General features: G+C 43.2%; 1 protein-coding gene across 1 annotated transcript in view; it reads left to right on the forward strand.

Annotated features, from left to right (window-relative positions):
- LOC140114116 (proteinase-activated receptor 1-like) overlaps positions 1-25,349 on the forward strand; it is a 41,650-nt gene extending 16,301 nt beyond the window's left edge. The window contains exon 4 of the mRNA XM_072132683.1: positions 24,340-25,349. Within this exon, the coding sequence (XP_071988784.1) occupies positions 24,340-25,310 (971 nt within the window). The 3' untranslated portion in view covers positions 25,311-25,349. The remainder of the gene's footprint in view (positions 1-24,339) is intronic.
- Positions 25,350-27,110: the final 1,761 nt, after the last annotated feature.

Here is a 27,110-nt window from a genome sequence, read left to right on the forward strand (position 1 = left end):
GATTTCATAATTACACAAAACAACATATTGAAAACATCTTTGTATCTTTGTTTAAAATGTTACCATCTTATATGGTAAAATCTTATCATAGGTTCTTGGTAAAAGTTTATGTATCTGTTATGGGACCTAAAACTGAATGCAGACCATGTGGATCCTTATTTACAAGAATAGAATAACCATTCCTAGCATTTTTAGGTCACATCCATCTATTCCGCTTCAGATTGTGTGATATACTCCTACCCTCTAGCTTCCATGGTCTCTATTTTGTTACAAACATTTATGTGCGGCTTGTAGAATGTAACTGGCAGACCAGAGTATCTGGAGCAATTTCTCTATTTAGTGGAGAAGATGATAAGTTCATATAAGGTAAAAAACAGACACAATGGAGTCTATACTATATCATATTCAAAGGTTCTTATACAGTTACCATCTAAGTATTACTCTCACAATGAGAGGCCACTGATTCATAGATTCAGGCACTGTGATAATCTTCTTATGTTTGTCATTAACGGCTTCCTTCTAAACTCAACTTTTAAAATGATGCTAATGAGTCTGAGGACTCATGGGGGGGGGGGCATTACCAGAGCACCTCCATGTTGTAGCATCACAGGCTGTTACAGTGTACAAAGAATACTTTTCCCCTTCCAATGTGTGCTGAAACCTCCTCTATTGCAGTAAGATTACAGCAGGCAGAGGGTAGGGAAAGTGATGATTTATGTTAAAAATGTATGATTTAAATTTATGTTAAAGAAGTAATGCAGAAAAAAAGTGAGTGACAAAGCAGTGATAAAGTGAAAAATATAACTTCAATTTAATACTAGGTATGGAGTTCTACATAAAGATATATGTATATACTCGGGTATTAGCCGAGTTTTTCAGCACCAAAAATGAGCTGAAAAACCCAAACCCAAGTTGTGCACCGCACGGACCTGCTGCTGACCGAGGGATCACACAGAAGACCTGTGGGGGCACCGGAAAAGTTAGTTTTTATTTTAAATCAACTGTCTTCATAATGGGGCGGGGTCGGGCTCCATAAAGGGATGGGGGGGGGCGGCTGTATAATGGAGCAGGGGCTGCTTGCATAACGAAGTAGGGGGTTGGCTATATACTGGGGCTGGCAGGCTATATACTGGGGTCAGGGCTGGCAGGCTTTATACTGGGGCACAGGGCTGGCAGGCTATATACTGGGGCAGGGGCTGTCAGGCTATATACTAGGGCAGGGGCTGGCAGGCTATATATTGGGGCAGAGGGGCTGGCAGGCTATATACTGGTGCAGAGGCTGGCAGGCTACACACTGGGATAGGGGCTGGCTATGTACTGGGGCAGGGGCTGGCTATTTACTACATGGGGCTGGATGGCAGGCTATATAATGGCGCAGGGTCTGGTAGGCTGTATTCTGGGGCAGGGTCTGGCAGGCTGTATTCTGGGGCAGAGGCTGGAAGGCTATACAGAGGACAGGGGCTGGCTATGTACTGGGGCAGGCTATATACTACAGGGGTCTGTCTGGCTATGTACTGGGGCAGAGGCTGGCAGGCTATATACTGGGGGCAGGGGCTGGCTGGCTATATACTACAGGGAGCTGACAGGCTATATGCTGCAGGGGACTTGGAGCTATATACTACAGGGGCTTGCTGGCTATATACTACAGGGGCTGGCTAGCTATATACTACAGGGGCTTGCTGGCTATATTCTACTGGGGGCTGGCTAGCTAAATACTACAGGGGCTGCTGGCTATATACTGGGGGTCTGTGACCAATGTATTTCCCACCCTTGGCTTATATTGGAGTAAGTATTTTACCCAGTTTTTTGTGATAAAATTAGGGGTCTCAGCTTATACTTGGGTCGGCTTATACTTGAGTATATACGGTAGATAGAAATGCCTTTTAGTTAGATATAAAGTAAGAGTATTGGAATGTTAATCCTTATTGTGACCCCAGCGTCAAGGAGGGCAATTTTTCAAAAGCTGTGAGCTGTCTGAGAGCAAAACTACTCTAGTTGCTCATAGCAACCAATCAGAGCTGAGTATTAAATGAAAGCTGAACTCTGATTTCCCAGAGCAACTAGAACAGTTGTTTTAGCTCTTTAGATAAATGAGATGAGGCCCATAGATGAAGGTTACTCAGATATTGTGGGAAATATTATTGTAGTTAACCCCTCAGTGACCAAGCGCATTTGTGCCTTGATGACCAAGGCCTATTTTTGATAACCAGTATGTGTCACCTTATCCAGTAATAACTTTAGAAGGCTTTAACTTACCCAAGTGTTTATGAGTTTGTGTTTTCATGACATTGTGTATTTCAAGTTAGTAGGAAATTTTGGTTGATATATTTAGCATTTATTTATGAAAAAGGGTGAATTTGGTAAAAATTTTGAAAAAAAATGCTATTTACAAAATTCAAATGTTCAAACTGATAGTCTTACTACCCAAATTAGTCACTAACCATTATTTACCATATGTCAGCTTTGTGTTGGCGTCATTTTAGAAGTGTCCTTTTGTTTTATTACGACACTAGAAAGATCACAAATTTGACAGCATTCTCTCACATTTTCAAGAAAATTTATTTTAGGGACCATCTTATTTTTATAGCGGTTTTAGAAGTTATGTCACTAGAAACCCCTACAAATCACCCCATTCTATTAACGTCACCCTTCAAACTATTCAAAACAGCAGGTAGGAAGCTTGTTAACCCTTTAAGTATTTTACAGAACTTGAAACAAAATGAAGGTTTGATTTGGAATCCACTAATATTTATCATTAATATGTTCATTTAGCCCTAAAATGTGGCCACTTAAACTAAATAAAAGTAGGAAATGTATCTTCGAATATATTGTGCAGTTTCTTCCGAGTAGGAGGGCATCCCATATGTGGATGTAACCCGCTGTCTGGGTACATGGCTGGGTGCGGAAAGTAAGGAGCCATTGAGCTTTTGTAAAGCAGATTTTGATAAAATAGTTTTCAGGGGCCATGATGTGTATGTAGAGCCCCTGTGGCTGCACTCACGCGTGGCATTTTGGTTGCGTTTTGAAATGCAATCCAAAGGCTCCACCTGCAATCACATGTTGCGGTAAGATTGCATTTACTTCACGTTTAGTTAATGGGGGTCATTTACTAAGGGCCCGAATCGCGTTTTTACGGTGGGTTACCCCATTTTTTCCGTTTTGCTCCGATTTTCCCTGAATTGCCCCGGGTTTTCGGCACACGCGATCGGATTGTGGCGCATCGGCGCCGGCATTCACGCAACGGAAATCGGGGGGTGTGGCCAAACAAAAACCCGACAGATTCGGAGAAACCGCCGCATTAAAAAAAAAAAAAGTGTCGCTGGACACGCGCTTACCTGCACCCGGCCTGGCTTGGTGAAGTTCAGTGCATTCCGATGAACTTCAGCGCAGCAGCGACACCTGGTGGATGTCGGAGGAACTGTCTTAGTGAATCGCCAGAAGACCCGAATCCTCCACACAGAACGCGCCGCTGGATCGCGAATGGACCGGTTAAGTAAATCTGCCCCATAGTGTTGATTATTAGCACGTGATCAAGAGTGGAGCCTTTGGATTGCCTTTCAAAACGCAACCAAAAAACCAAATGTGAACGTGGTAAACATTTAAATGTGTAAATGTGTAAACATTTTATCATGTGGCTAAGGGGGCATTTTAACCCCTTGCCACTGAAGGGCTTTTCCCCTTTTATGGCTCCCCACTTTCAAAAATCAATAACTTTTTTTCCGTGTACAGAGCTGTGTGAGGTAATGTATTTTATTTTTCATGCCTTGTCCTGGGAAGTGGAAATAAAATTCAAAATGCAGTAAAATTGACAAAAAAACGCATTTGCGACATTTAGTGAGCTCTGTTTCTACGTCTTTCGCTGTGCATTCCAAATGGCTTATTAGGTGTTAATAGATTTTAAAAATTAAAACCCTTTTGTACGAAAAAAAAATTCTCCATTTTGCCATATTCTTACTCCAATTACTTTTTCATTCTTAGGAGTATGAAACTGGCTAAGGTGTCATTTTTTCCAGGACAAGCTTACGTTTTCAGTGTTACTATTTGGGGGACTTTTGATCACTGTCTATAAAATTTGTATGTGTTGCAAAACGGAGTTTCAGACATTTGGGTGAAATTTTCATTATGGGGTTCACCGCCATGAATAACTGTTTTTATAGACTGGGAATTTTGGGATGCGTTGATACTAGAGATGAGCGAGCACTAAAATGCTCGGGTACTCGTTATTCGAGACGAACTTTTCCCGATGCTCGAGTGCTCGTTTCGAGTAACGAGCCCCATTGAAGTCAATGGGAGACTCGAGCATTTTTCAAGGGGACCAAGGCTCTGCACAGGGAAGCTTGGCCAAACACCTGGGAACCTCAGAAAAGGATGGAAACACCACGGAAATGGACAGGAAACAGCAGGGGCAGCATGCATGGATGCCTCTGAGGCTGCTTAAATGCACCATTATGCCAAAATTATGGGCAACAGCATGGCCATGACAGAGTGACAGAATGAAGCTAGATAGCATCTAAAACATCCAATAATTGACCCTGACACTATAGGGGACGGCATGCAGAGGCAGCGGCAGCAGCGGAAGGCTAGAGAGTGGCATGGCGACATACCCTAAATGGACTCAGGCTTCAAACCAATGGGTAGCAGAGAGGAACCAAAGGAGGTGAGCAAGAAGCGCTCAAATAATATCGGTACATGATAAAAGTTTGCCAGTATATTTTGTGGATTACACAGCAGGGTGGCGACAAAGTTAACATGGAAGCCATGAAAACAATCCAAAATTCTGCCTGACACAGCTCGTTTGATAAGGGGACGATGTATGGAGGCAGTGAACTAGTAGTAGATTAAAGGTGCTGCAGTTAAAACTATGTTAGTTGTTTCTTGGCATGGAGCTGGCGCTCCGCTGCCAGGCGAGCTTTCGCCAATCCAAGCCCCTGTCTCTAGGCTACTCCCCAAACAGCACTTCTAAGAACCTTTCGGATAAGATCAAGTGTAGTAGCGTTCTTATAAGTTTGGGATATGGCTGGTGAGGGGAATGTAAACATCTGCGCAAGAAGCGCTGAAATAATATCCGTAAATGAAAAAAGTTTTCCAGTATATTTTGTGGCTTACACAGCAGGGTGGCGACAAAGTTAACAAGTTTGATGTGGAATGCCCTGCAATAGCTCTTGGGCGGTGTGCCTTTTATCACCTAGGCTCAGCAGTTTGAGCACCGCCTGCTGTCGCTTAGCGACGGCACTGCTGCTGTGCCTAGAGCTACCGACTGATGGCGCCATGCCCACGGATGGTAATTCGGAGGAGGAGGAGGTGGAGGAGGGGTGGGAGGATTTGGAGGTATAGTAGGCCTTTGAGACCTGGACCGAGGTAGGCCCCGCAATCCTCTGCGTCGGCAGTATATGACCAGCCCCAGGGTCAGACTCGGTCCCAGCCTGCACCAAGTTAAGTGTAGTAGCGTTCTTATAAGTTTGGGATATGGCGGGTGAGGGGGATGTAAACAGATGCGCAAGAAGCGCTGAAATAATATCCGTAAATGGTAAAAGTTTGCCAGTATATTTTGTGGATTACACAGCAGGGTGGCGACAAAGTTAACAAGTTTGTTGTGGAAGCCATGAAAACAACCCAAAATTCTGCCTGACACAGCACGTTTGATAAGGCGGGCATGTATGGAGGCAGTGAACTAGTAGTAGATTAAAGGTGCTGCAGTTAAAACTATGTTAGTTGGTTCTTGGCATGGAGCGGCCGCTCCGCTGCCAGGCGAGCTTTCGCCAATCCAAGCCCCTGTCTCTAGGCTACTCCCCAAACAGCACTTCTAAGAACCTTTTGTATAAGATCAAGTGTAGTAGCGTTCTTATAAGTTTAGGATATGGCGGGTGAGGGGAATGTAAACAGATGCGCAAGAAGCGCTGAAATAATATCCGTAAATGGTAAAAGTTTGCCAGTATATTTTGTGGATTACACAGCAGGGTGGCGACAAAGTTAACAAGTTTGTTGTGGAAGCCATGAAAACAACCCAAAATTCTGCCTGACACAGCACGTTTGATAAGGCGGGCATGTATGGAGGCAGTGAACTAGTAGTAGATTAAAGGTGCTGCAGTTAAAACTATGTTAGTTGGTTCTTGGCATGGAGCTGCCGCTCCGCTGCCAGGCGAGCTTTCGCCAATCCAAGCCCCTGTCTCTAGGCTACTCCCCAAACAGCACTTCTAAGAACCTTTTGTATAAGATCAAGTGTAGTAGCGTTCTTATAAGTTTGGGATATGGCGGGTGAGGGGAATGTAAACAGATGCGCAAGAAGCGCTGAAATAATATCCGTAAATGGTAAAAGTTTGCCAGTGTATTTTGTGGATAACACAGCAGGGTGGCGACAAAGTTAACAACTTTGATGTGGAATCCATGAAAACAACCCAAATTTCGGCCTGACAAACCTCGTTTGATAAAGGGACGATGTATGGAGGCAGCTATATGGACGACTTTTGGAGGTAGCAATGGAGACAACGTGTGGAGGCTGCTATGGAGACAATTCAATTTGGATAGTGCCTGTATGTGGCAGTCCAAAAAATTTTTCAAACCAGAGGAGCAGGTAGGTGGCCCTCCAGAAAAATGGAATAGATTGAGTGCCTGTATGTGGCAGTCCAAAAAAGTTTTTAAACCAGAGGAGCAGGTAGGTGGCCCTCCAGAAAAATGGAATAGATTGAGTGCCTGTATGTGGCAGTCCAAAAAAGTTTTTAAACCAGAGGAGCAGGTAGGTGGCCCTCCAGAAAAATGGAATAGATTGAGTGCCTGTATGTGGCAGTCCAAAAAAGTTTTTAAACCAGAGGAGCAGGTAGGTGGCCCTCCAGAAAAATTGAATAGATTGAGTGCCTGTATGTGGCAGTCCAAAAAAGTTTTTAAACCAGAGGAGCAGGTAGGTGGCCCTCCAGAAAAATGGAATAGATTGAGTGCCTGTATGTGGCAGTCCAAAAAAGTTTTTAAACCAGAGGAGCAGGTAGGTGGCCCTCCAGAAAAATTGAATAGATTGAGTGCCTGTATGTGGCAGTCCAAAAAAGTTTTCAAACCAGAGGAGCAGGTAGGTGGAGCTCCAGAAAAATTGAATAGATTGAGTGCCTGTATGTGGCACTCCCAAAAATTGTTTAAAACAGAGGACCGGGTCGGTGGCCCTCCAGAAAAATTAAATGCATAAAGTACTATAGGTAGAGCCAGTGGGCCCTGTCAAAAAATAGCCAGTTTCCTCTGCTTTACTGTACAAAGAGCAGGAGAAGGAGGAAAATGAGGAGGAGGAGGAGGAGGAGGAGTGGATAAATTATTCAGGTTGAGCTTCCTTCACCTGCTGGAGATTGGAAATTAGGAGAAATCCATGCTTTATTCATCTTGATAAGCGTCAGCCTGTCAGCGCTGTCAGTCGACAGGCGTGTACGCTTATCGGTGATGATGCCACCAGCTGCACTGAAAACCCGCTCGGACAAGACGCTAGCGGCAGGGCAGGCAAGAACCTCCAAGGCGTACAGCGCCAGTTCGTGCCACATGTCCAGCTTTGAAACCCAGTAGTTGTAGGGAGCTGTGTGATCATTTAGGACGATGGTATGGTCAGCTACGTACTCCCTCACCATCTTTCTGTAAAGATCAGCCCTACTCTGCCGAGACTGGGGACAGGTGACAGTGTCTTGCTGGGGTGACATAAAGCTGGCAAAAGCCTTGTAAAGCGTACCCTTGCCAGTGCTGGACAAGCTGCCTGCTCGCCTACTCTCCCACGCTACTTGTCCCGCAGAACTACGCACTCTGCCGCTAGCGCTGTCAGAAGGGAAATACTGTTTCAGCTTGTGCACCAGGGCCTGCTGGTATTCATGCATTCTCACACTCCTTTCCTCTCCAGGGATGAGAGTGGAAAGATTTTGCTTGTACCGTGGGTCCAGGAGAGTGAACACCCAGTAATCGGTGCTGGAATAAATTCTTTGAACGCGAGGGTCACGGGATAGGCAGCCTAGCATGAAATCTGCCATATGCGCCAGAGTACCAACGCGTAAGAATTCGCTCCCCTCACTGGCCTGACTGTCCATTTCCTCCTCCTCCAACTCCTCCAATTCCTCTTCTTCTGCCCATACACGCTCAACAGTGAAGGACTCAACAATGGTCCCCTCTTGTGTCTCGCCAACATTCTCCTCCTCTTCCTCCTCATCCTCCTCCACCTCCACCTCCTCCGATATGCGCTGAGAAACAGACCTAAGGGTGCTTTGGCTATCAACAAGGGAATCTTCTTCCCCCGTCTCTTGTGAGGAGCGCAAAGCTTCCGACTTCATGCTGACCAGAGAGTTTTTCAACAGGCCAAGCAGCGGGATGGTGAGGCTGATGATGGCGGCATCGCCACTGACCATCTGTGTTGACTCCTCAAAGTTACTCAGCACCTGACAGATATCAGACATCCACGTCCACTCCTCATTGTAGACTTGAGGAAGCTGACTGACCTGACTACCAGTTCTGGTGGAAGTTGACATCTGGCAGTCTACAATTGCTCTGCGCTGCTGGTAAACTCTGGATAACATGGTCAGTGTTGAATTCCACCTCGTGGGCACGTCGCACAACAGTCGGTGAGCGGGCAGTTGGAGGCGGCGCTGCGCTGCCCTGAGAGTGGCAGCATCTGTGCTGGACTTCCTGAAATGCGCACAGATGCGGCGCACCTTCGTGAGCAAATCAGACAGATTGGGGTATGTCTTGAGGAAACGCTGAACTATCAGATTTAACACATGGGCCAGGCATGGCACATGTGTCAGTCTGCCGAGTTGCAGAGCCGCCACCAGGTTACGGCCGTTGTCACACACAACCATGCCTGGCTTCAGGTTCAGCGGTGCCAGCCACAGATCAGTCTGCACCGTGATGCCCTGTAATAGTTCTTGGGCGGTGTGCCTTTTATCGCCTAGGCTCAGCAGTTTGAGCACCGCCTGCTGTCGCTTAGCGACGGCACTGCTGCTGTGCCTAGAGCTACCGACTGATGGCGCCATGCCCACGGATGGTCGTTCGGAGGAGGAGGTGGAGGAGGGGTGGGAGGAGGAGGAGGCATAGTAGGCCTCAAACACCTGGACCGAGGTAGGCCCCGCAATCCTCGGCGTCGGCAGTATATGACCAGCCGCAGGGTCACACTCGGTCCCAGCCTCCACCAAGTTAACCCAATGTGCCGTCAGAGATATATAGTGGCCCTGCCCGGCAGCACTCGTCCACGTGTCCGTGGTCAGGTGGACCTTGTCAGAAACGGCGTTGGTCAGGGCACGGATTATGTTGTCTGACACGTGCTGGTGCAGGGCTGGGACGGCACATCGGGAAAAGTAGTGGCGGCTGGGGACCGAATACCAAGGGGCGGCCGCCGCCATGAGGCTGCGAAAGGCCTCGGTCTCTACTAGCCTATAGGGCAGCATCTCCAGGCTTAGCAATCTGGAGATGTGCACATTAAAGGCTTGGGCGTGCGGGTGGGTTGCACTATATTTGCGTTTCCGCTCCAGCGTCTGGAGTATGGAGAGCTGAACGCTGGTGGATGCTGTGGAGGATCGTGGAGGCGACGATGGGGTTTTTGTGGCAGGGTCCTGGGCAGGGGGCTGACTATCAGCTGACACAGGGGAAGGAGCAGTGGTGTACACGGCCGGAGGTGAACGCGCTTGTTGCCACTGAGTGGGGTGTTTAGCATTCATATGCCTGCGCATACTGGTGGTAGTTAAGCTAGTAGTGGTGGAACCCCTGCTGATCCTGGTTTGGCAAATGTGGCACACCACAGTCCGTCGGTCATCCGGTGTTTCCTTAAAGAACCTCCAGACTTCTGAAAATCTAGCCCTCGCCGCAGGAGCCCTTGCCACGGGAGCTTCACTAGTTGACACATTTGGCGCTGATGCACCAGCTCTGGCCCTGCCTCTCCGTCTGGCCCCACCACTGCCTCTTCCAACCTGTTCTGGTCGAGGACTCTCCTCCGTCTCAGAAGCACTGTGTTCACCCGGCCTCTCAACCCAGCTTGGGTCTGTCACCTCATCATCCTCCGATCCCTCAGTCTGCTCCCCCCTCGGACTTCCTGCCCTGACAACAACTTCCCCACTGTCTGACAACCGTGTCTCCTCATCGTCGGACACCTCTTTACACACTTCTTCCAGTACGTCAACAAGGTCATCATCACCCACAGACTGCGACTGGTGGAAAACCTGGGCATCGGAAAATTGCTCATCAGCAACCGGACAAGTGGTTTGTGACTGTGGGAATGGTCCAGAAAACAGTTCCTCAGAGTATGCCGGTTCAAATGGCAAATTTTGCTGGGAGGGGGCAGACTGGGGGGGAGGAGGCTGAGGTGCAGGAGCTGGAGGAGTGCCGATTTCGGTGACATGGGTGGACTGCGTGGAAGACTGACTGGTGAACAAATTGCTCGAAGCATTGTCGGCAATCCACGACATCACCTGTTCGCACTGTTCTGGCCTCAACAGTGCTCTACCACGATTCCCAGTAACTTCAGACATGAACCTAGGGAGTGTAGCTCTGCGGCGTTCCCCTGCTCCCTCATAAGCAGGTGGTGTCTCACCCCGCCCAGGACCACGGCCTCTGACCCCTGCAGTAGTTGGACGCCCACGTCCCCGCCCTCGTCCTCTACCCCTAGCCCTCGGGTTAAACATTTTGAAAATGAGAGTTATAACTTGAATTTTTTTTTTAACTTTTTTTTTTTTTTTTGTGTTTTTTAGTTTTTAAAACCAAACGATGCTATCCTATTGCTATGGCTATTTTATAGCCAAGTATGAAAGCACACTGCTATGCCAGATGAGATGACGCTGAGTTATGAAAAAAATAAACGTAAAATAAAAAAGGAAATGGCAGACTGTGCCTAATTGAAATACAACCCCGGCCCCTAATAAATTTTCCCACTTCGGTCTTTGCGATGGATATGTGCGTCACTAAGCGCAAAACACCGTGGTCGCAAGTCTGACTCCAAATTGCTCACAATTTGCTAGTAGATGCACTGCAACAACTACAGCCACCAGCAGATCAACCAGAAATCAAATATATATAATGCTACTGTAGGCGTAATTAAGCCGTTTGTATTCTCCTATGGCTATTTTCTAGCCAAGTATTACAGCACACTACTATGCCAGATGAGATGACGCTGAGTTATGAAAAAAATAAACGTAAAATAAAAAAGGAAATGGCAGACTGTGCCTAATTGAAATACAACCCCGGGCCCTAATAAATTTTCCCACTTCGGTCTTTGCGATGGATATGTGCGTCACTAAAACACAGTGGTCGCAAGTCTGACTCCAAATTGCTCACAATTTACTAGTAGATGCACTGCAACAACTACAGCCACCAGCAGATCAACCAGAAATCAAATATATATAACGCTACTGTAGGCGTAATTAAGCCGTTTGTATTCTCCTATGGCTATTTTCTAGCCAAGTATTACAGCACACTACTATGCCAGATGAGATGACGCTGAGTTATGAAAAAAATAAACGTAAAATAAAAAAGGAAATGGCAGACTGTGCCTAATTGAAATCCAACCCCGGGCCCTAATAAATTTTCCCACTTCGGTCTTTGCGATGGATATGTGCGTCACTAAAACACAGTGGTCGCAAGTCTGACTCCAAATTGCTCACAATTTACTAGTAGATGCACTGCAACAACTACAGCCACCAGCAGATCAACCAGAAATCAAATATATATAACGCTACTGTAGGCGTAATTAAGCCGTTTGTATTCTCCTATGGCTATTTTCTAGCCAAGTATTACAGCACACTACTATGCCAGATGAGATGACGCTGAGTTATGAAAAAAATAAACGTAAAATAAAAAAGGAAATGGCAGACTGTGCCTAATTGAAATACAACCCCGGGCCCTAATAAATTTTCCCACTTCGGTCTTTGCGATGGATATGTGCGTCACTAAAACACAGTGGTCGCAAGTCTGACTCCAAATTGCTCACAATTTACTAGTAGATGCACTGCAACAACTACAGCCACCAGCAGATCAACCAGAAAACAAATATATATAACGCTACTGTAGGCGTAATTAAGCCGTTTGTATTCTCCTATGGCTATTTTCTAGCCAAGTATTACAGCACACTACTATGCAAGATGAGATGACACTGAGTTATTAAAACAATAAACGTAAAATAAAAAGAAACTGGCAGACTGTGCCTAATTCTACTCAAACCCCTAATAAATTTTCCCACTTTGGTGTTTGAGGTGGATATGTGTGTCACTAAGAGCTAAACACAACGGTAGCAAGTCCCCCTGCTAATTCCTCACAATATGGTACTAGCTGCAAATAAAAAAAAAAAAAAATTATAACGTTATTGTAGCCCTAAGAAGGGCTGTTGGGTTCTTTTAGAATCACTCCTGCCTAACAGTAAGCTAGTAGAACACCCTAACGCTTTCCCTGACCAGCAGCAGCTCTCTCCCTAGCGGCATCCAGACAGAGAATGATCCGAGCAGTGCGGGCAGCGGCTAGTCTATCCCAGGGTCACCTGATCTGGCCAGCCAACCACTGCTATCTACGTGTAAGGGTACCACGTCATGCTGGGTGGAGTGCAGAGTCTCCTGGCTTGTGATTGGCTCTGTTTCTGGCCGCCAAAAAGCAAAACGGCGGGAGCTGCCATTTTCTCGAGCGGGCGAAATACTCGTCCGAGCAACGAGCAGTTACGAGTACACTAATGCTCGATCGAGCATCAAGCTCGGACGAGTATGTTCGCTCATCTCTAGTTGATACCTAATATGTTGTGTTCTTTTTTAAAAATTATATATTGTTTTATATGTGTTAGGGCTTTTGGGACTTTTTAATTAATTTTATTTTTAATTTTTATTTAACTTTTATTTCTTGTGTGATTTTTTTTACCTTCATTAGGTCCCCCGCTGTTCAGCAGAGAAGACGTCATTGTTTGGGAAAGACGATGGAGGGAGCCCTCACCCTCACTAGGTACATGATTCCAAACTGTTAGAACAGTGATGAGCTTTTTCCATTTTATGGCTCCCCACTTTCAAAAATCTATAAGTATTTTATATTCCATGCCTTGTACTGGGAAGTGGAAATAAAATTCAAAATGCAGTAAAATTGAAAAGAAACCGCATTTGTGACATTTTGTGGACTCAGTTTTTCAATACGTATTTCAATTTGCTCTCCAAATGGTATCTGTAATATTTTTTTGGTTTGGTACAATCACAGGGATACCAAATTTATATAGGCGTTTTAAGCTGTTAATAGATTTTGAAAACAAACAAAAAAAATTCTTCATTTTGCCATATTCTGACTTCAATAACTTTTTCATTCTTAGGAGTACAAAGTTGGCTAAGGTGTAATGTTTTCCAGGACCAGCTTACATTTAATTGCTGCTATTTTGGGGACTGTGCAACCTTTTGATCACTGTTGATTAAAGGGGTATTCTCGTCTGGGCATTCACATTCAGTTTCATTAAACTACCATAAAACAACATTTCTTCAATTATATGTTATTAAAACAAATGTTCCTGTGTGAAGATAATTTCCCATAAATGTAGTGATATGGCCCCTTAGAAACAAGACTGTGTACTTGGATACATCCACCTCTGCTGGAGTGATTTCACAAAGAAACAAAAGGTTTTTGTATAAGAAATGTCTGGGGGTTACTGCAGGTCCTACAGCCGTCCTGTGGTAATGTTCGCTGAAACCAAGCGGTTGGGCAGGACTCAATAATAATAATAATAATAATAATAATAATAGCGCATGTCTGGCCACTGCTACCAAAATGTGAGGTGGTCGTATCCGAGGAAGCCATCTCATTTCTAAGGGTAAACATGGCTACATTTATGAGAAGTTATCTTTGAACTGAAACATTTATTTTATTAATAATCAATTGAAGAAATATTTACATATGGCAATGAAATGAATTAAATGTGAATGCCCAAATGGGAAAACCACTTTAAATTTTTTATGTGTTGCAAAACAGCTAAAAAGTGGCGATTCGGACATTTGGGTGCATTTTTCCATTATGGAATATGAATAACACAAATAACTGTTTTTATATTTTTATAGATTGGGAATTTTGGGGTGTGGTGATACCTTATATCAGGGGTCGGGAACCTTTTTGACTGAGGGAGCCATAAACGCCACATAATTTAAAATGTTATTCCGTAAGAGCCTTACAATATGCACATGCCTCCCAGTAGATAGATAGCCCCAGCACATACCCCCAGTAGATCGGTAGCCACAGCACATGCACCAAAGTAGATAGGTAGCCACAGCACATGCCCCCCCAGTACATAGGTAGCCACAGCACATGCCCCCCCCCATTATATAGTTAGCCACAGCACATGCTTCCCAGAAGATAGAAAGTCACAGCACGCTCTTCTCTTAGACAATGGTGGCGATGGCACCTGGGTCGCACAAAGTACGTAGGCAGCGGTAACATCGCTGCCTGTGTCCAGTGATCAGTCTAAGAGACACACAGCGGCCATCACTATTTATTAAAGATCTGTCTGAGAGCCAGATGCAGCCAACAAAACAGCCACATCTGGCTCCCGAGCCATAGGTTCCCTACTAGAGATGAGCGAGTATACTCGTCCGAGCTTGATGCTCGTTCGAGTATTAAGGTACTCGAAACGGCTCATTGCTCGGACGAGTATTTCCCCTGCTCGAGATCGAGCATTTAATTAAAAAAACACAGTGAAGAACAATGAACAACGGAGACACCGGGGCAGCACAGAGACACCGGGGCAGCACGGAGACACCGGGGCAGCACGGAGACATCGGGGCAGGGGCAGCACGGAGACACTGGGGCAGCACGGAGAAACTGGGGCAGCATGGAGATATCGGGCCAGCACGGAGACATTGGGCAGTATGGAGACACCGGGGCAGCACGGAGACATCGGGCAGCACGGAGACATCGGGGCAGGGGCAGAACGGAGACACCGGGGCAGCACGGAGACACTGGGGCAGCACGGAGACACTGGGGCAGCAGGGAGACACTGGGGCAGCACGGAGACATCGGGGCAGGGGCAGAACGGAGACACCGGGGAGCAGCAGCACGGAGACACCGGGGAGCACCAGCACGGAGACACCGGGGAGCAGCAACACGGAGACACCGGGGAGCAGCAGCACGGAGACACCAGGGAGCAGCAGCACGGAGACACAATGTGGAGCAGCAGCACAGATCCCGGGACAGCGTATCTCCCGACAAGTAAGCAGATGTGCCGAACATCTGCAATCTATTCTTCACTGTGTTCTTCACTGCGTTTTTCACTTAAATGATCCTGTGGTCACTGTTTTTATTCTGTTCTTCACATCTGCTAACTTGTCGGGAGATAATATACGCGCAGAACAGTGAAGAATAGATTGCAGATGTTTGCATACATCTGCTAACTTATCAGAAGACATTCTTTTTCAATTAAATAAAACATTTTATTCCCGAACCATGGTCCCTTTGAAAAATTCTCGAGTCTCCCATTGACTTCAATGGGGCTCGTTATTCGAGACGAGCACTCGAGCATCAGGAAAAGTTTGTCTCGAATAACGAGCACTCAAGCATTTTAGTGCTCGCTCATCTCTATTACCTACCCCTGCCTTATAAGTTTTACTTTTTTTTAACTTTTTGCAGGGATTTGGGGAATTTTTAATTAATTTTATTTGAAATTTTTATTTATTATTTGTTGTGTGTTTTTTTTACCTTCATTAGGTCCCCAGCTGTCCAGCACAGAAGACGTCATGATATGGGGAGGACGATGGAGGGAGCCCCCTTCCTCACCAGGTACATAGATCCAGACTGTTAGAACAGGGGCCCGGCTGTTATATGACACCCAGGTCACTGTTCTTCCCTGCACAGGGGAACCGAGCAGAACTTGGGTTAGGCTAACAGAAAAACCTGGTGGTCTAGCCCAAGGCCCCTAAGTGACTGATGTAGAAACCCTTATTGATGGTCACTAATGCACAATTGTTTCTGATTTGCACCATTTTGGTGACCTTTGATATCCCACTTCACTTTTCACTTAAGCCTTCTAAAGTCAGATTTCTAGAGTGAATCTTTAAGTGCAAGAGAGATTTAAGAAGTAGAATTTTTCACAAAGTCGCAAATGTAGGCCCAAATCCACGCCAGTCCCCCGCTGGCATAGGAAATAATTAATTGCACAATTCTTGTTCCTAAACATACTTACATAGGAAATTAAAGTTGGCAGATATAATACCGTGATATCACTGTGTATTATCCTGGACTTGGACAACGCTGTATTTCATTTATTTAGTGACATTACTGTGTGAATTTTTTTCCCTGTAGGTTCAATTTCTCTGGATTATTTGCAAAGCAGTATGGAGAAAGATGGTGAGTTAATTTTCATGGGTACATATTAGCTTACTGTTACTGAATCTCACCAACAATGATCTAAACAACTGCCATGAAAGCACTGTTCTGGATCAATATACAGTATATGTTTCTGTGTGTATAATCCCTGTATTGTGACATCATTTTGTGTATTATTTTTGTACTGTGACATTAATGTGTGTATCATCCCTATACTGTGACATCACTATATGCATACCTCCCAAGTTTGTGAAGGTGAAAAAAGGGGACAAAAATCCTCACGGCACCAATAAAGTTTACGATTTTGACAACAATTCCAAAAAATCCTGTACCATGCTTCTAGCCTCTTCATATCCTGAGATATAGAGCTAATAGATATATGCGGCTATCTATAAAACCCTCTTAGCTTTTCCTGAAGTGGCCGGGACTTCCTGGTTGTGACATCAGCATGGATGCCAATAGCACTCAGGGCATTCACGTGAATGTGCACAAACAGCCTATCCAGATACAGAATCAGAGTTATTGCTTGTACAGAGTTCTAGAGCAAGTTAGAGAAGACACTGGAGCTCTGGAGCTCTGCATCATACAGTAATCTGCTACATTACAAAGAAAAATATTTATTAAGGGTGCATTCACACGGACTCCTAAAGAGGAGATTTGAGAAGAGGAGATTTACCTGATTACATAGCTGTTAATGTTGCATTTACACAACGTATGTGCTGCCACGAGCTTTAACTGACCATGAGTGTGCATGTGCTAGTAAGCCCTCCAAACAACATCCGTCAACCCACCCTCCTTTCCTCCGTCTAGCTACTGATTCACATGGCAACCAGCCAAACAAGGACAGCCAGAAGGACAGATAATTGCTAGCTGACAAAAGGCTGCAGATAGGTAATCAGTGAAAATTAGAGAATAGCATATTTTAGCTTAGTGCGGAGCTAGGCAAAAGTTTTTATACTTTACAATTGTACTTTAAAGATGGAAACTAGATTGATGTTGTGTATTTTGTTTTATAACCCCTTAATGACCGCCCTAGCAGGTTTTTATGGAGGTCATTAAGGGTACTTCTTTTGACGCAATGCCTTTCTACGGTGGTGTGTCACAGGAAGATTTCAGGACATCGGGTCCTGCTAGTGCCAGCACTGGGCTGTGTTATCACTGTCCAAACCTGGCACTAGCACCCGGGATTGGAAAAACTCTGATCCGGGGTGTTTAACCCCTTAGACTCTGCAGTCAAACATGGACTGCACTGTCTAAGCAGATACAGAGGGATGCACTCCCTCTGTCACTCATCGGCACCCTGCAGAAATGATTGTGGGGTTCCGATGGCTTCCAATTGCAGATGGGGGTCCAATGAAGGACCCCAGGGATGTCTGTGCTGCCAGTGCAGTTTCAGCACTGGCTTCCTGCTTCTGGCGCCGGTGTAAAAGCGCCAGAAGCTGTAATACCCACGATCAGAGATAACTCCGATCTCGGATGTTAACCCCTTATACGCCGCAGTCAAGCATGACCACAGCGTGTAAGGGGATACCTACCTATTCTCTGCAGATCGGAACCTTGTAATTGTGGGGGGATCTGATCATATGGTGGGCAGCCGCGAGGTCTGCCATGTGCCCCGGGGCTGCCCGAAGTCTCCTCCGGTCAGACCCTAAACTGTCTGTACATGAATCTGCATGCACAGACAGTTTACACTTATTTATTCCCAAAAAAATAAACCCTCTTGTTCCCATTACCAAAAAAAAAATTAAAATTTTATAGCCTGTACAATGTGACAATACAAATCTGTTTTGAATGGCGCTGCTTCCATTCAATGCCCAGCTGTGTGCCCCGTACAGCAGTTTACCACCACATATGTGGTGTTGCCATACAGGGGAGAGCAGGGCATTTCATCATTTAATCCATTGTGAATCTGTAATTTTCAGCCTAAATGAATCTTTTTTCCAAAACAAATTACAGTTCCTAAATTGATCTTCCATTTTCTTTTAATCCCATGAAACACTGAAAGGGTAAACAAATGTCATAATTGTTGTTTTATATATGTTGTTGGGGTGTAGTTTCTATAGTGGGGTAATCTATGGGTTTTTTCTATTATTTAAACCTTTCAAAGTCACTTGAAAGCTGAGTTGTCCACCTTTAAAATGTCTGTGGTGGCAATTTTCATACAAATGTGAAAAATCGAAGCTAAAGTTCTAAGCCTCATGACAACCTACAAAAACGAGAGGATGCATAAAAAAACATGCAAACATAATACAGACATTTAGGAAATGTTAGATATCAAACTATTTTGGTGGTCTGACAATCTGCCAGGAAAGTAGAACATTTCAAACTTTGGAAATGGACACTTTTTCAGAATTTTTGCATAATTTCCGTATTTTTCATAATGTTACGCAAAAAAAAGATTTTTCAACTTACATGAAGTACAATGGGGCAGATTTACTTACCCGGTCCATTCGCGATCCAGCGGCGCGTTCTCTGCGGTGGATTCGGGTCTTCCGGCGATTCACTAAGACAGTTCTTCCGCAGTCCACCAGGTGTCGCTGCTGCGCTGAAGAGCATCGGAACGCACTGGATTACACCGAGCCGGGCTGAGTGAAGGTAAGCGCGTGCCGAGCGACATTTTTTTTTTCAAAATGCGGCGATTTTTCCGAATCTGTCGGGTTTTTGTTCGGCCACGCCCCCCGATTTCCATCGCGTGCATACTGGCGCCGATGCGCCAAAATTCGATCTCGTGCGCCAAATACCCGGGGCAATACAGGGAAAATCGGCGCAAAGCGGAAATATTCGGGTAACACGTTGGGAAAACGCCCTTAGTAAATGACCCCCAGTGTGTCACAAGAAAACATTCTCAAAGTCACCTGGGTATGTTAAAGCATTCCGAAGTTATAACCAATTATTGGCACACATGTCAGATTCTAAAAATAGAGTCTGGTCACTAAGCTGAAAACAGGTGTCGGTGATAAGGGGTTAAACTTCTGAGCCATTGGTAGGGGTGCTAGATGACATAGAAGGGAATTAAAGGTAACAAATTATTATCTGGGGTGTGAGATAGAAAATATATAAGATTAATGAAGTTATCCTGTTTAGCAGATGCAATTGAAGATTTTTTGGTGAATACCACCTGCTTGTATGACAGAAGGTCTTCCTATTTTATCCTTATTTAGTGACATCACTGTGTTTATTATTCTTGTTTAGTGACATCATTGTGTGGATTATCCCTGCCCTAATTCTTATGTACATCATTTCCATTGCAAAATGTGTACTCTGTACTGTATAATAAGTGTAACTTTTTTTTCAGGTCAGGCCTCTGGTTCAGGCTATATTCCTAATTTAGAAACCAGTGACACGGAGAAAGAAGGTGATTAACAACTGGTGGTAAATGGAAAACAAAATTTCAGTTGAATACTAAGCATGACTGTTTTACAGAAGGATATAGATAAAAATCCCTCATGGTTTTATATACAGCCAAAGTTTTCAATGGAAATTCTTGCAGTGATCCCTTCAATTAGAATAATGGACCGATATATATTAATAATAATAATAATAATCTTTATTTATATAGCGCCATCAAAATTCCGTAGCGCTTTACAAATCATAGGGGACACATACAACTATATTACATTACAAAGAACAAACAGTCATATGGAACAACAGGAGTGAGGGCCCTGCTTAAAAGAGCTTACAGACTATGAGGATGAGAGGGTGACATAAGAGGTTGTATAATGGTCCAGCCATTCTTTATAAGGGAACAATATAGAATAATTTAATAAATAATTTCATAAATAAAAATTTTGCTGCTTGAACCAGCCATCAGCCACCATCTTATTTACAGGGTCCTAGGTGAAAAAGACTACAGAGAAGCCTGGAGCTTGGTAAATATCTGCTGTTTGCCAAATAACAGACGGGAGGAGGACACAGGATGGATTAGTAAAGGGAGAGCTGACATTTCATGCAGTTAGTGAGTATGATAGGCTGCCTAAAGAGATGGGTTTTAAGAGCATGTTTGAAGCTTTGGAGGGTGGGTACTAGTCTGAGAGTCCGGGGGAGGGCATTCCAGAGAATTGGAGCAACTCGGGAGAAGTCCTGGAGCCGTACATGAGAGGTTCGAATTAAGGTAGAGGTTAATCTAATATCACTGGCAGATCGAAGAGCACGGGAAGGGCGATAGACTGAGATGAGAGAAGAGAGTTAGGCAGGTGCAGCATGATAGGAAAGTTTACAGTGCAGTGTGTGTGTAGCTTAGAGCTGAGCATATTCGGATCGGTGGGTGCAGAAGTCTCCTGCTCAGCATACTGAGCCAGTTTGCCATTTTACTGAACTTTCTCTGTCTCTCTCTGCACCTTATGCTGTGTCATAGACTGCACTGCAGCCCCATGTTCTGCTCTCCTGACACTTTCTGCACAACAGAGAAGTCATTAACCCTAAGTGCTCACACAGCATTTACTATAAACTTCATGTAACTATTTCAATGCTGGTTTCTACAATTTATTACATTCTCCATGCTACATGTGGTGAAAGCTGCCAGGCTAGTCACTATATACATCATTTATGTCTACTATGTGTTCAGTGGATTTACTTGGAACAATCTCACTAGATGTAATGCTTAGTAAAATCTACCCTCAAAATCAAGCATACTCAATCAGGGAAACTTTTAAAATTATGCTAATGAGCATGAAGGGGGCGCTACTAGAGCCTCTTCATGCTGAAGCTTTGCAGTCTGTTCTCTCACTGTGTGCTGAAACTACCACTCCTGCAGAGAAATTGCAAACATATTTAAGACAAACCAAACTGTTTTTATGAAGTTTGTGGTGATAAGATCTAAATTAGGAGAGAGAGACTCTCTAAAAAATTTTCTGCTACTCTAAACACAGCCCATAGGCCAGGACAATCAATACCCCAGCAGTGCTCCACCAGGCCCCCCTCATAAAATTAATGGAGGGATAAGAAGAGCCCCTTTACATTCGTTCACCAGTTCCCCAGGTGCCAGACTTATCATGTCACATAATGTATTAAGTTCCGTTTTCTTAATCCCTTTTTATTTTACCAAACTGTTATTTTTTGCATTGTATGTTTATGTCTGTTTACTGTGTCACCCTTTCGGTAAAATAACCCTGAAAGTCATTATATTAAAAGTTATTTGTAGGGACTGTCCTTTTGATATTAAACCTCATTTAATAAGAGCCTTCTTGTGTTCTAACGATTCCATAACTCTGAGGAGACGTTACCTACATTAATTTCTTAATGTGACTGTAATATTAATGTATTGGTGCATAATATATTCTAGGTGTCTCGTCAGCCTATATATGACAAGTGGTGGCAGCTAAAATCACTCAGATTTTTGGAGGGCGGAGAGCTGCAAGAGTACAGTCCATTGAGACTCGACAAGCTCCGTTACTGAACCTAAGTCAGCTGCTGTGTCACTTTAGTGTTGTGGTTGCACTTTACCCGACACTTTTGAAATTTGTGCACCTAAAGGGGTGTGGTAGTGCTTAGTCAGAGTTTGCAATACATTTATTACTGCAACTTGACACAATTTTGTCATATTTTGTATTATGAAAGTGCACCAAAAAGTAACAAGGTGCAACTGTGTCCACACTTTTCATAGCAATGCCGATGGCGCTAGATAATTCAACACCTTGCACCACAATTGAATCATCTGGTGCAACCTGCACATGAGTTAGACAAAGAGCAAAAAGTTCCTTGGTGTTTTTGTACAATAGGTTATGACTTCAGAATTATGTATCTATGCACCTACACACACTCAGGGTTTTATTTATTATGTACGTGCAGAACAAACACACTTCCGGCAATCAACATAAGCAATGCAAACACTCCCTTCTACAGTTTATGCAAGTTAGAATCAATATATAAAAACATGAATATTAGAATATGACATTAAAAACACTACAGCAAGAAGAAGAAGAAGAGAAAAAAGAAAAACAGAACCAAGTCTGATCAAGAAACAAAACAGAAAAATAAACGATTCAATCAATTCATTAAATAATCCCCTCAAAAAAGAAAAAAAACTCAAAAAGCTCAGATCAATTAACCACAATCTAACTAAGATATTACATAGATACCAGTAATCTGGACTGCTCCAGATGCACACCTCAGCTCAGGAAAGAAGTGAGAAAATGTTAATTAAGACCAGAGTTCCTCCACTGAGGGTCTGCTTCTCTGAGGTTCAGTTTTGGACAAGGATCAGGATCTTGCTGGGGCCTCCAGAATGTTAGAGTAGTTCAATTGTTAGGCAAAGAATAATCAAATAAATGAATCGCCTTACAATGCTGTCTGTATCCAAGGAGCTATCAAAAGACCCCTGAATATCTTTATTTTATCCTTTTGATAATGGGAGTGTTTAAGATTTAGTACATGAGTGTTACTGGGACATACAATTGCTAAAATTACAAAAAATTAGAAGTGACAGATTTCATAATTACACAAAACAACATATTGAAAACATCTTTGTAGCTTTGTTTAAAATGTTACCATCTTATATGGTAAAATCTTACAATAGGAACTTGGAAAAAGTTCATATCTCTGTTATGGGACCTAAAAATGGACAAGAATGCAGATCATCTGGATCCTTATTTACAATAATAGAATAACCATTTCCTAGAATTTTTAGGCCACATCCATCCATGTCAACTATTGTACTTCAGATTGTGTGATATACTCCTACTCTCTAGCTAACATGATCTCTATTTGCTACAAACAATTATGTGCGGCTTGTAGAATATATCTGACAAACCAGAGTAATTTCTTTATTTAGTGGAGAAGATGATAAGTTCAGATAAAGTACAAAACAGACACAATGGAGTCTATGCCATATCTTTGTTCAAAGGTTCTTATAGAGTTACATTCTAATCATTACTCTCACAATGATAAACCAAGGGTACTGATTTATAGATCCTGGCAAGGTGACTATGGTAATCTTCTTATATTTGTCATTTATGGCTTCACTTTAAAATAGACATTTACAATGTCTGAGTGCTCTTCGGGGGTGGGATTACCAGAGCCCCTCCATGTTGTAGCATCACAGGCTGTTACTGTGTACAAGGAAAACTTTCCCCCTTCCAATGTGTGCTGAAACCTCCTTTGCTGCAGTAAGAATACAGCAGGCAGAGGGTGGGGGAATTGATGAGGGAGACGGAGGGTAGACAGTGTAATTGCCTGGGAAGTTACAGCACGAAGGGCCTCTGGTAATACCCCAGAGCCCTTTAGAATAATTCTAAAAGTTGATTTCAGAAGGAAATATGAGAATACAACAGTCTTGGTTCCTGGATCCATGAGTAAGTGTCCCCGGTTTACCATGCTTAATTTTGAGGGTGGATTTCCTTCAAGTAATTATTAAGTAATATCATCAATGTGTGGAAAAATGCAGCTCGTTTCACCATTTCATATACTCTGCGATATGCAAGCCAAGCAGTGATGGGCGGAGCCAACATAGACAATTGCAGAAAAAGTTTGGGTAATTATTTTACTGGTGGGGGAGGCAGATTTAAGCGGGACCACTACACTGCACTTTAAAGTAAGGTCTATTGTGTCTGATCTTGAAGATCCATTTGTTCAAAAACAGCTAGTTAGCTGTCATCTAAAAACCCTGAACTGACTAAGAAATTTTCGAAAGAAAAGTTTTTGTTGCACATATAGCGTAAAAAACATACAGAGGCAGACTTTTTAGGCTTCCATACTTTAATCCATATATTATGCATTACATATTAGCAAAGCCCCTGTGAGAAAGTGAGAGGTGTCATTTAGGAGACCCGCTATCTGCCCTACAGACAGATAAAAAGTACGTGGTAAAAGCCCTGGATTTGTCTGCAGTAACCCAAGGGTTAATGCAGACATGTGGTAAGCAGGAGAAGTCTGTTTGGTCTATGTTGGCCTAGCTAGTATACCCCCACTCCCCCCTGTTATGATTAGAGGTGGTCCCAGCAGTGGTACCCAGTCAGCAGATATATCTATAGATAGATGATAATTTGGGAATGAGACACAAGTTTTTGAATTTTTCTCTAATTTCCTTTTTAGTTAATGTAGCTATTAATATTTTTTTCTTTTTTCCATTTACAACAGGTACAAATTCAAAGTCTGCAATCATACCTCAGATAACAAAAGACTATCTCACTGGCCATTTACTGACTAAGCTCGTTCCTTCTGTGTACACCCTGGTAATCTGTGTGGCTCTCCCTTTAAATGTAACAGCAATCATCATATTCATCTTCAGGGTTAAAGTTATGAAGCCAGCGGTGGTGTACATGCTGAACCTGGCCATTGCTGATGTGCTCTTTGTTATATCGCTCCCTTTCATCATAACGTATCGATTTTCTGGGAACGACTGGCTCCTTGGAGAAGGAATGTGTCGTATTGTGACTGCTGCCTTTTACTGTAACATGTACTGCTCCATCCTGCTGATGACCAGCATCAGTGTGGACCGCTTCCTGGCTGTGGTCTATCCAATACGTTCTCTGCACTGGAGGACGACCACGCGGGCCTGGGTGGTCTGTATTTTTGTTTGGATTCTATCCATATCCAGCAATGTGCCGCTTTTCCTAACAAGGCAAACCTATTTTATTGGTAATCTAAACACTACAACCTGTCATGATGTTCAGTCAATGGAATTGCGCAACTTTCATCTTTACTATGATACCACTTTTATCTCAATCTTTTTCTTCTTACCGTTTATAGTCACAACCTTCTGCTATATTGGTGTTATCAGGAAAATAAGCAGTTTAGGAAGCGGAAGCAAACTGAAGAAATCTCGAGCCGTGGTTCTTACTGTGACTGTGCTGTGCGTGTTTGTCATTTGCTTTGGACCAACCCATATCATCTTGTTGATCCACACCTTCGGTTACAATGACATAGACAATGGATTTTTGTATTTTGCTTATGTCATCTGTGCCTGTATTAGTAGCATCAGCTGCTGTATTGATCCCCTTATCTATTACTATGGATCCTTGAAGTGCCAGGAGCACCTACATAATCTTCTGTGCTGCAAAATGAATAGTGGCTCAGAAGGAAGTACCCTCCTTGCCCTAACTAAATAATGCCTCCCCAGTGAATTCAACAGAATACAATGCTTTTTAGTTGCCATTAGTGCCATTTTTTTTAGCAAAAGCATATATCTGTTACAGCTGAGGACAATACTTTTAATGCTCATTTTTATAGTGTGTCTTGCACAGAGTCTGATTTCAGAACCTTTTTTCATCGAAAGCCTCAATAGCAATCTTCTTCCTCACAGCCATTTAATATTGGTATATGGAGTGATGTAGCTATGCAAATATCTAAATACTAGGAAAAATTTGCATTACTCCAGTCAAGTTGTGGTAAAAAATGTGGTTCTCTTTATTTTATGAGTGACAGCAGCAAAGTTTCAGATGAGTCTAAGCCTTTTTCAGGCCTGAAAAAGGCTCAGATTGAGTAGAAACATCTGTCCTTTCACTCATGGAATAAGGGAAGTTTTTACCACAACTTAACTGGAGTGCTGCTAATTTTTTGGGTATATACTTATGAAGGACTTGAGGCCTGTTTTTAGGTAGCTTGCACCCACCTGCTTGTTTGTTTGCACTTGAACTTTCTTACTATAAGTATATAACTATTTATTTATCTTATATATAGTTATATCTTAAGCCCAACATTCTGTGTATGATCTTCCAAAAGCGTATTACCACTGGGGAGGATGTGTGCAAATGTATATCCAAGGGCGTGATTCTTATATTTCAGCCCTGTATAGATAATTTAGCTTAATGTTAGGGGGTTTTCAACCTGCTATGAATATAACATAGAAAAGCTCTGCCTGAGGCCCTGTAAAGTTTCAATCAAATACTCAATTATATTCTTATGAGCTCTAAAGTATTCTGTAGTATTGTGTAGCACGGATATCCTGTGTATGACTATGCATGTTGAAGTCTAGGTATGATGTACATTATGAGATGCTAAATTATGGATAAATTTGCAGAAATAGACAATTTTAAAAATCATGAAAAAACACAATTGAATATGCTTTACAGTGACCATTAATAGGAAGACATTGGACATCACAGTTTATGGTGTGTTTATTGAAAATAGGGATTCTCCCAATGTTTACATATCTGGAATATCTCCTGGATCTGTCTTATATTGTCAATAGTTGAAGGTTCCACCTATACTGCCCAATAGCTTCAGTACCTACTCACCAGATCACACCTGTCTTTGTCTCTAAACCTAAGATTTCCATTCCTAAACTTGTGCAACAATTAAACGAATAATTTTATTTATAATTTTTAATAGTTTTATTTATCAAATTTTAAAAATAAATTTTCAAAATCTGAAGCTTTGGGTGTTAATATGTCCCTTTGAAGAATCCAATGGGTTGGCTGGTTTATTCCCAATTCGGTGACCAAATAAAGGGTTATCTTATTTAGAAATAAAGCTTACTACTAATTCTAACGACTTATATAAAGTGAATTATCCTCCGCTCTTTTAAATCAGACTGTGAAAATTGGAATAAGTGAATGTTTTATTGCATGGGCAATTGTGCTATTAATAAAATGAATATACGACCCTGGATTCTATATTTGTATCAAGCACTTTCTAACTTACTTCTTGGAGAGTTCCTTTAGTTAATTTCATCGATTCAACAGAAATTTATTTAGGCTTGCAAGACAAGCATGTTGAAAATGGATACATTGGGGCTTATTTACTAAGGGTCCCGTCAGGTTTTCCAACTTTCCAGGGATTGTGTCACACACAATCGGATTTCATTCAAACGCGCCATCTTTCACATGACACAAATCGGGGGGCAAGCCGTCAGATGATCCGAACGATTCAGACAAACCGCAGGATTTAACTTTAAATTTGTGTTGCAA

The sequence above is a fragment of the Engystomops pustulosus genome, chromosome 1, assembly GCF_040894005.1.
Source record: "Engystomops pustulosus chromosome 1, aEngPut4.maternal, whole genome shotgun sequence".
Lineage (NCBI taxonomy): Eukaryota > Metazoa > Chordata > Amphibia > Anura > Leptodactylidae > Engystomops > Engystomops pustulosus.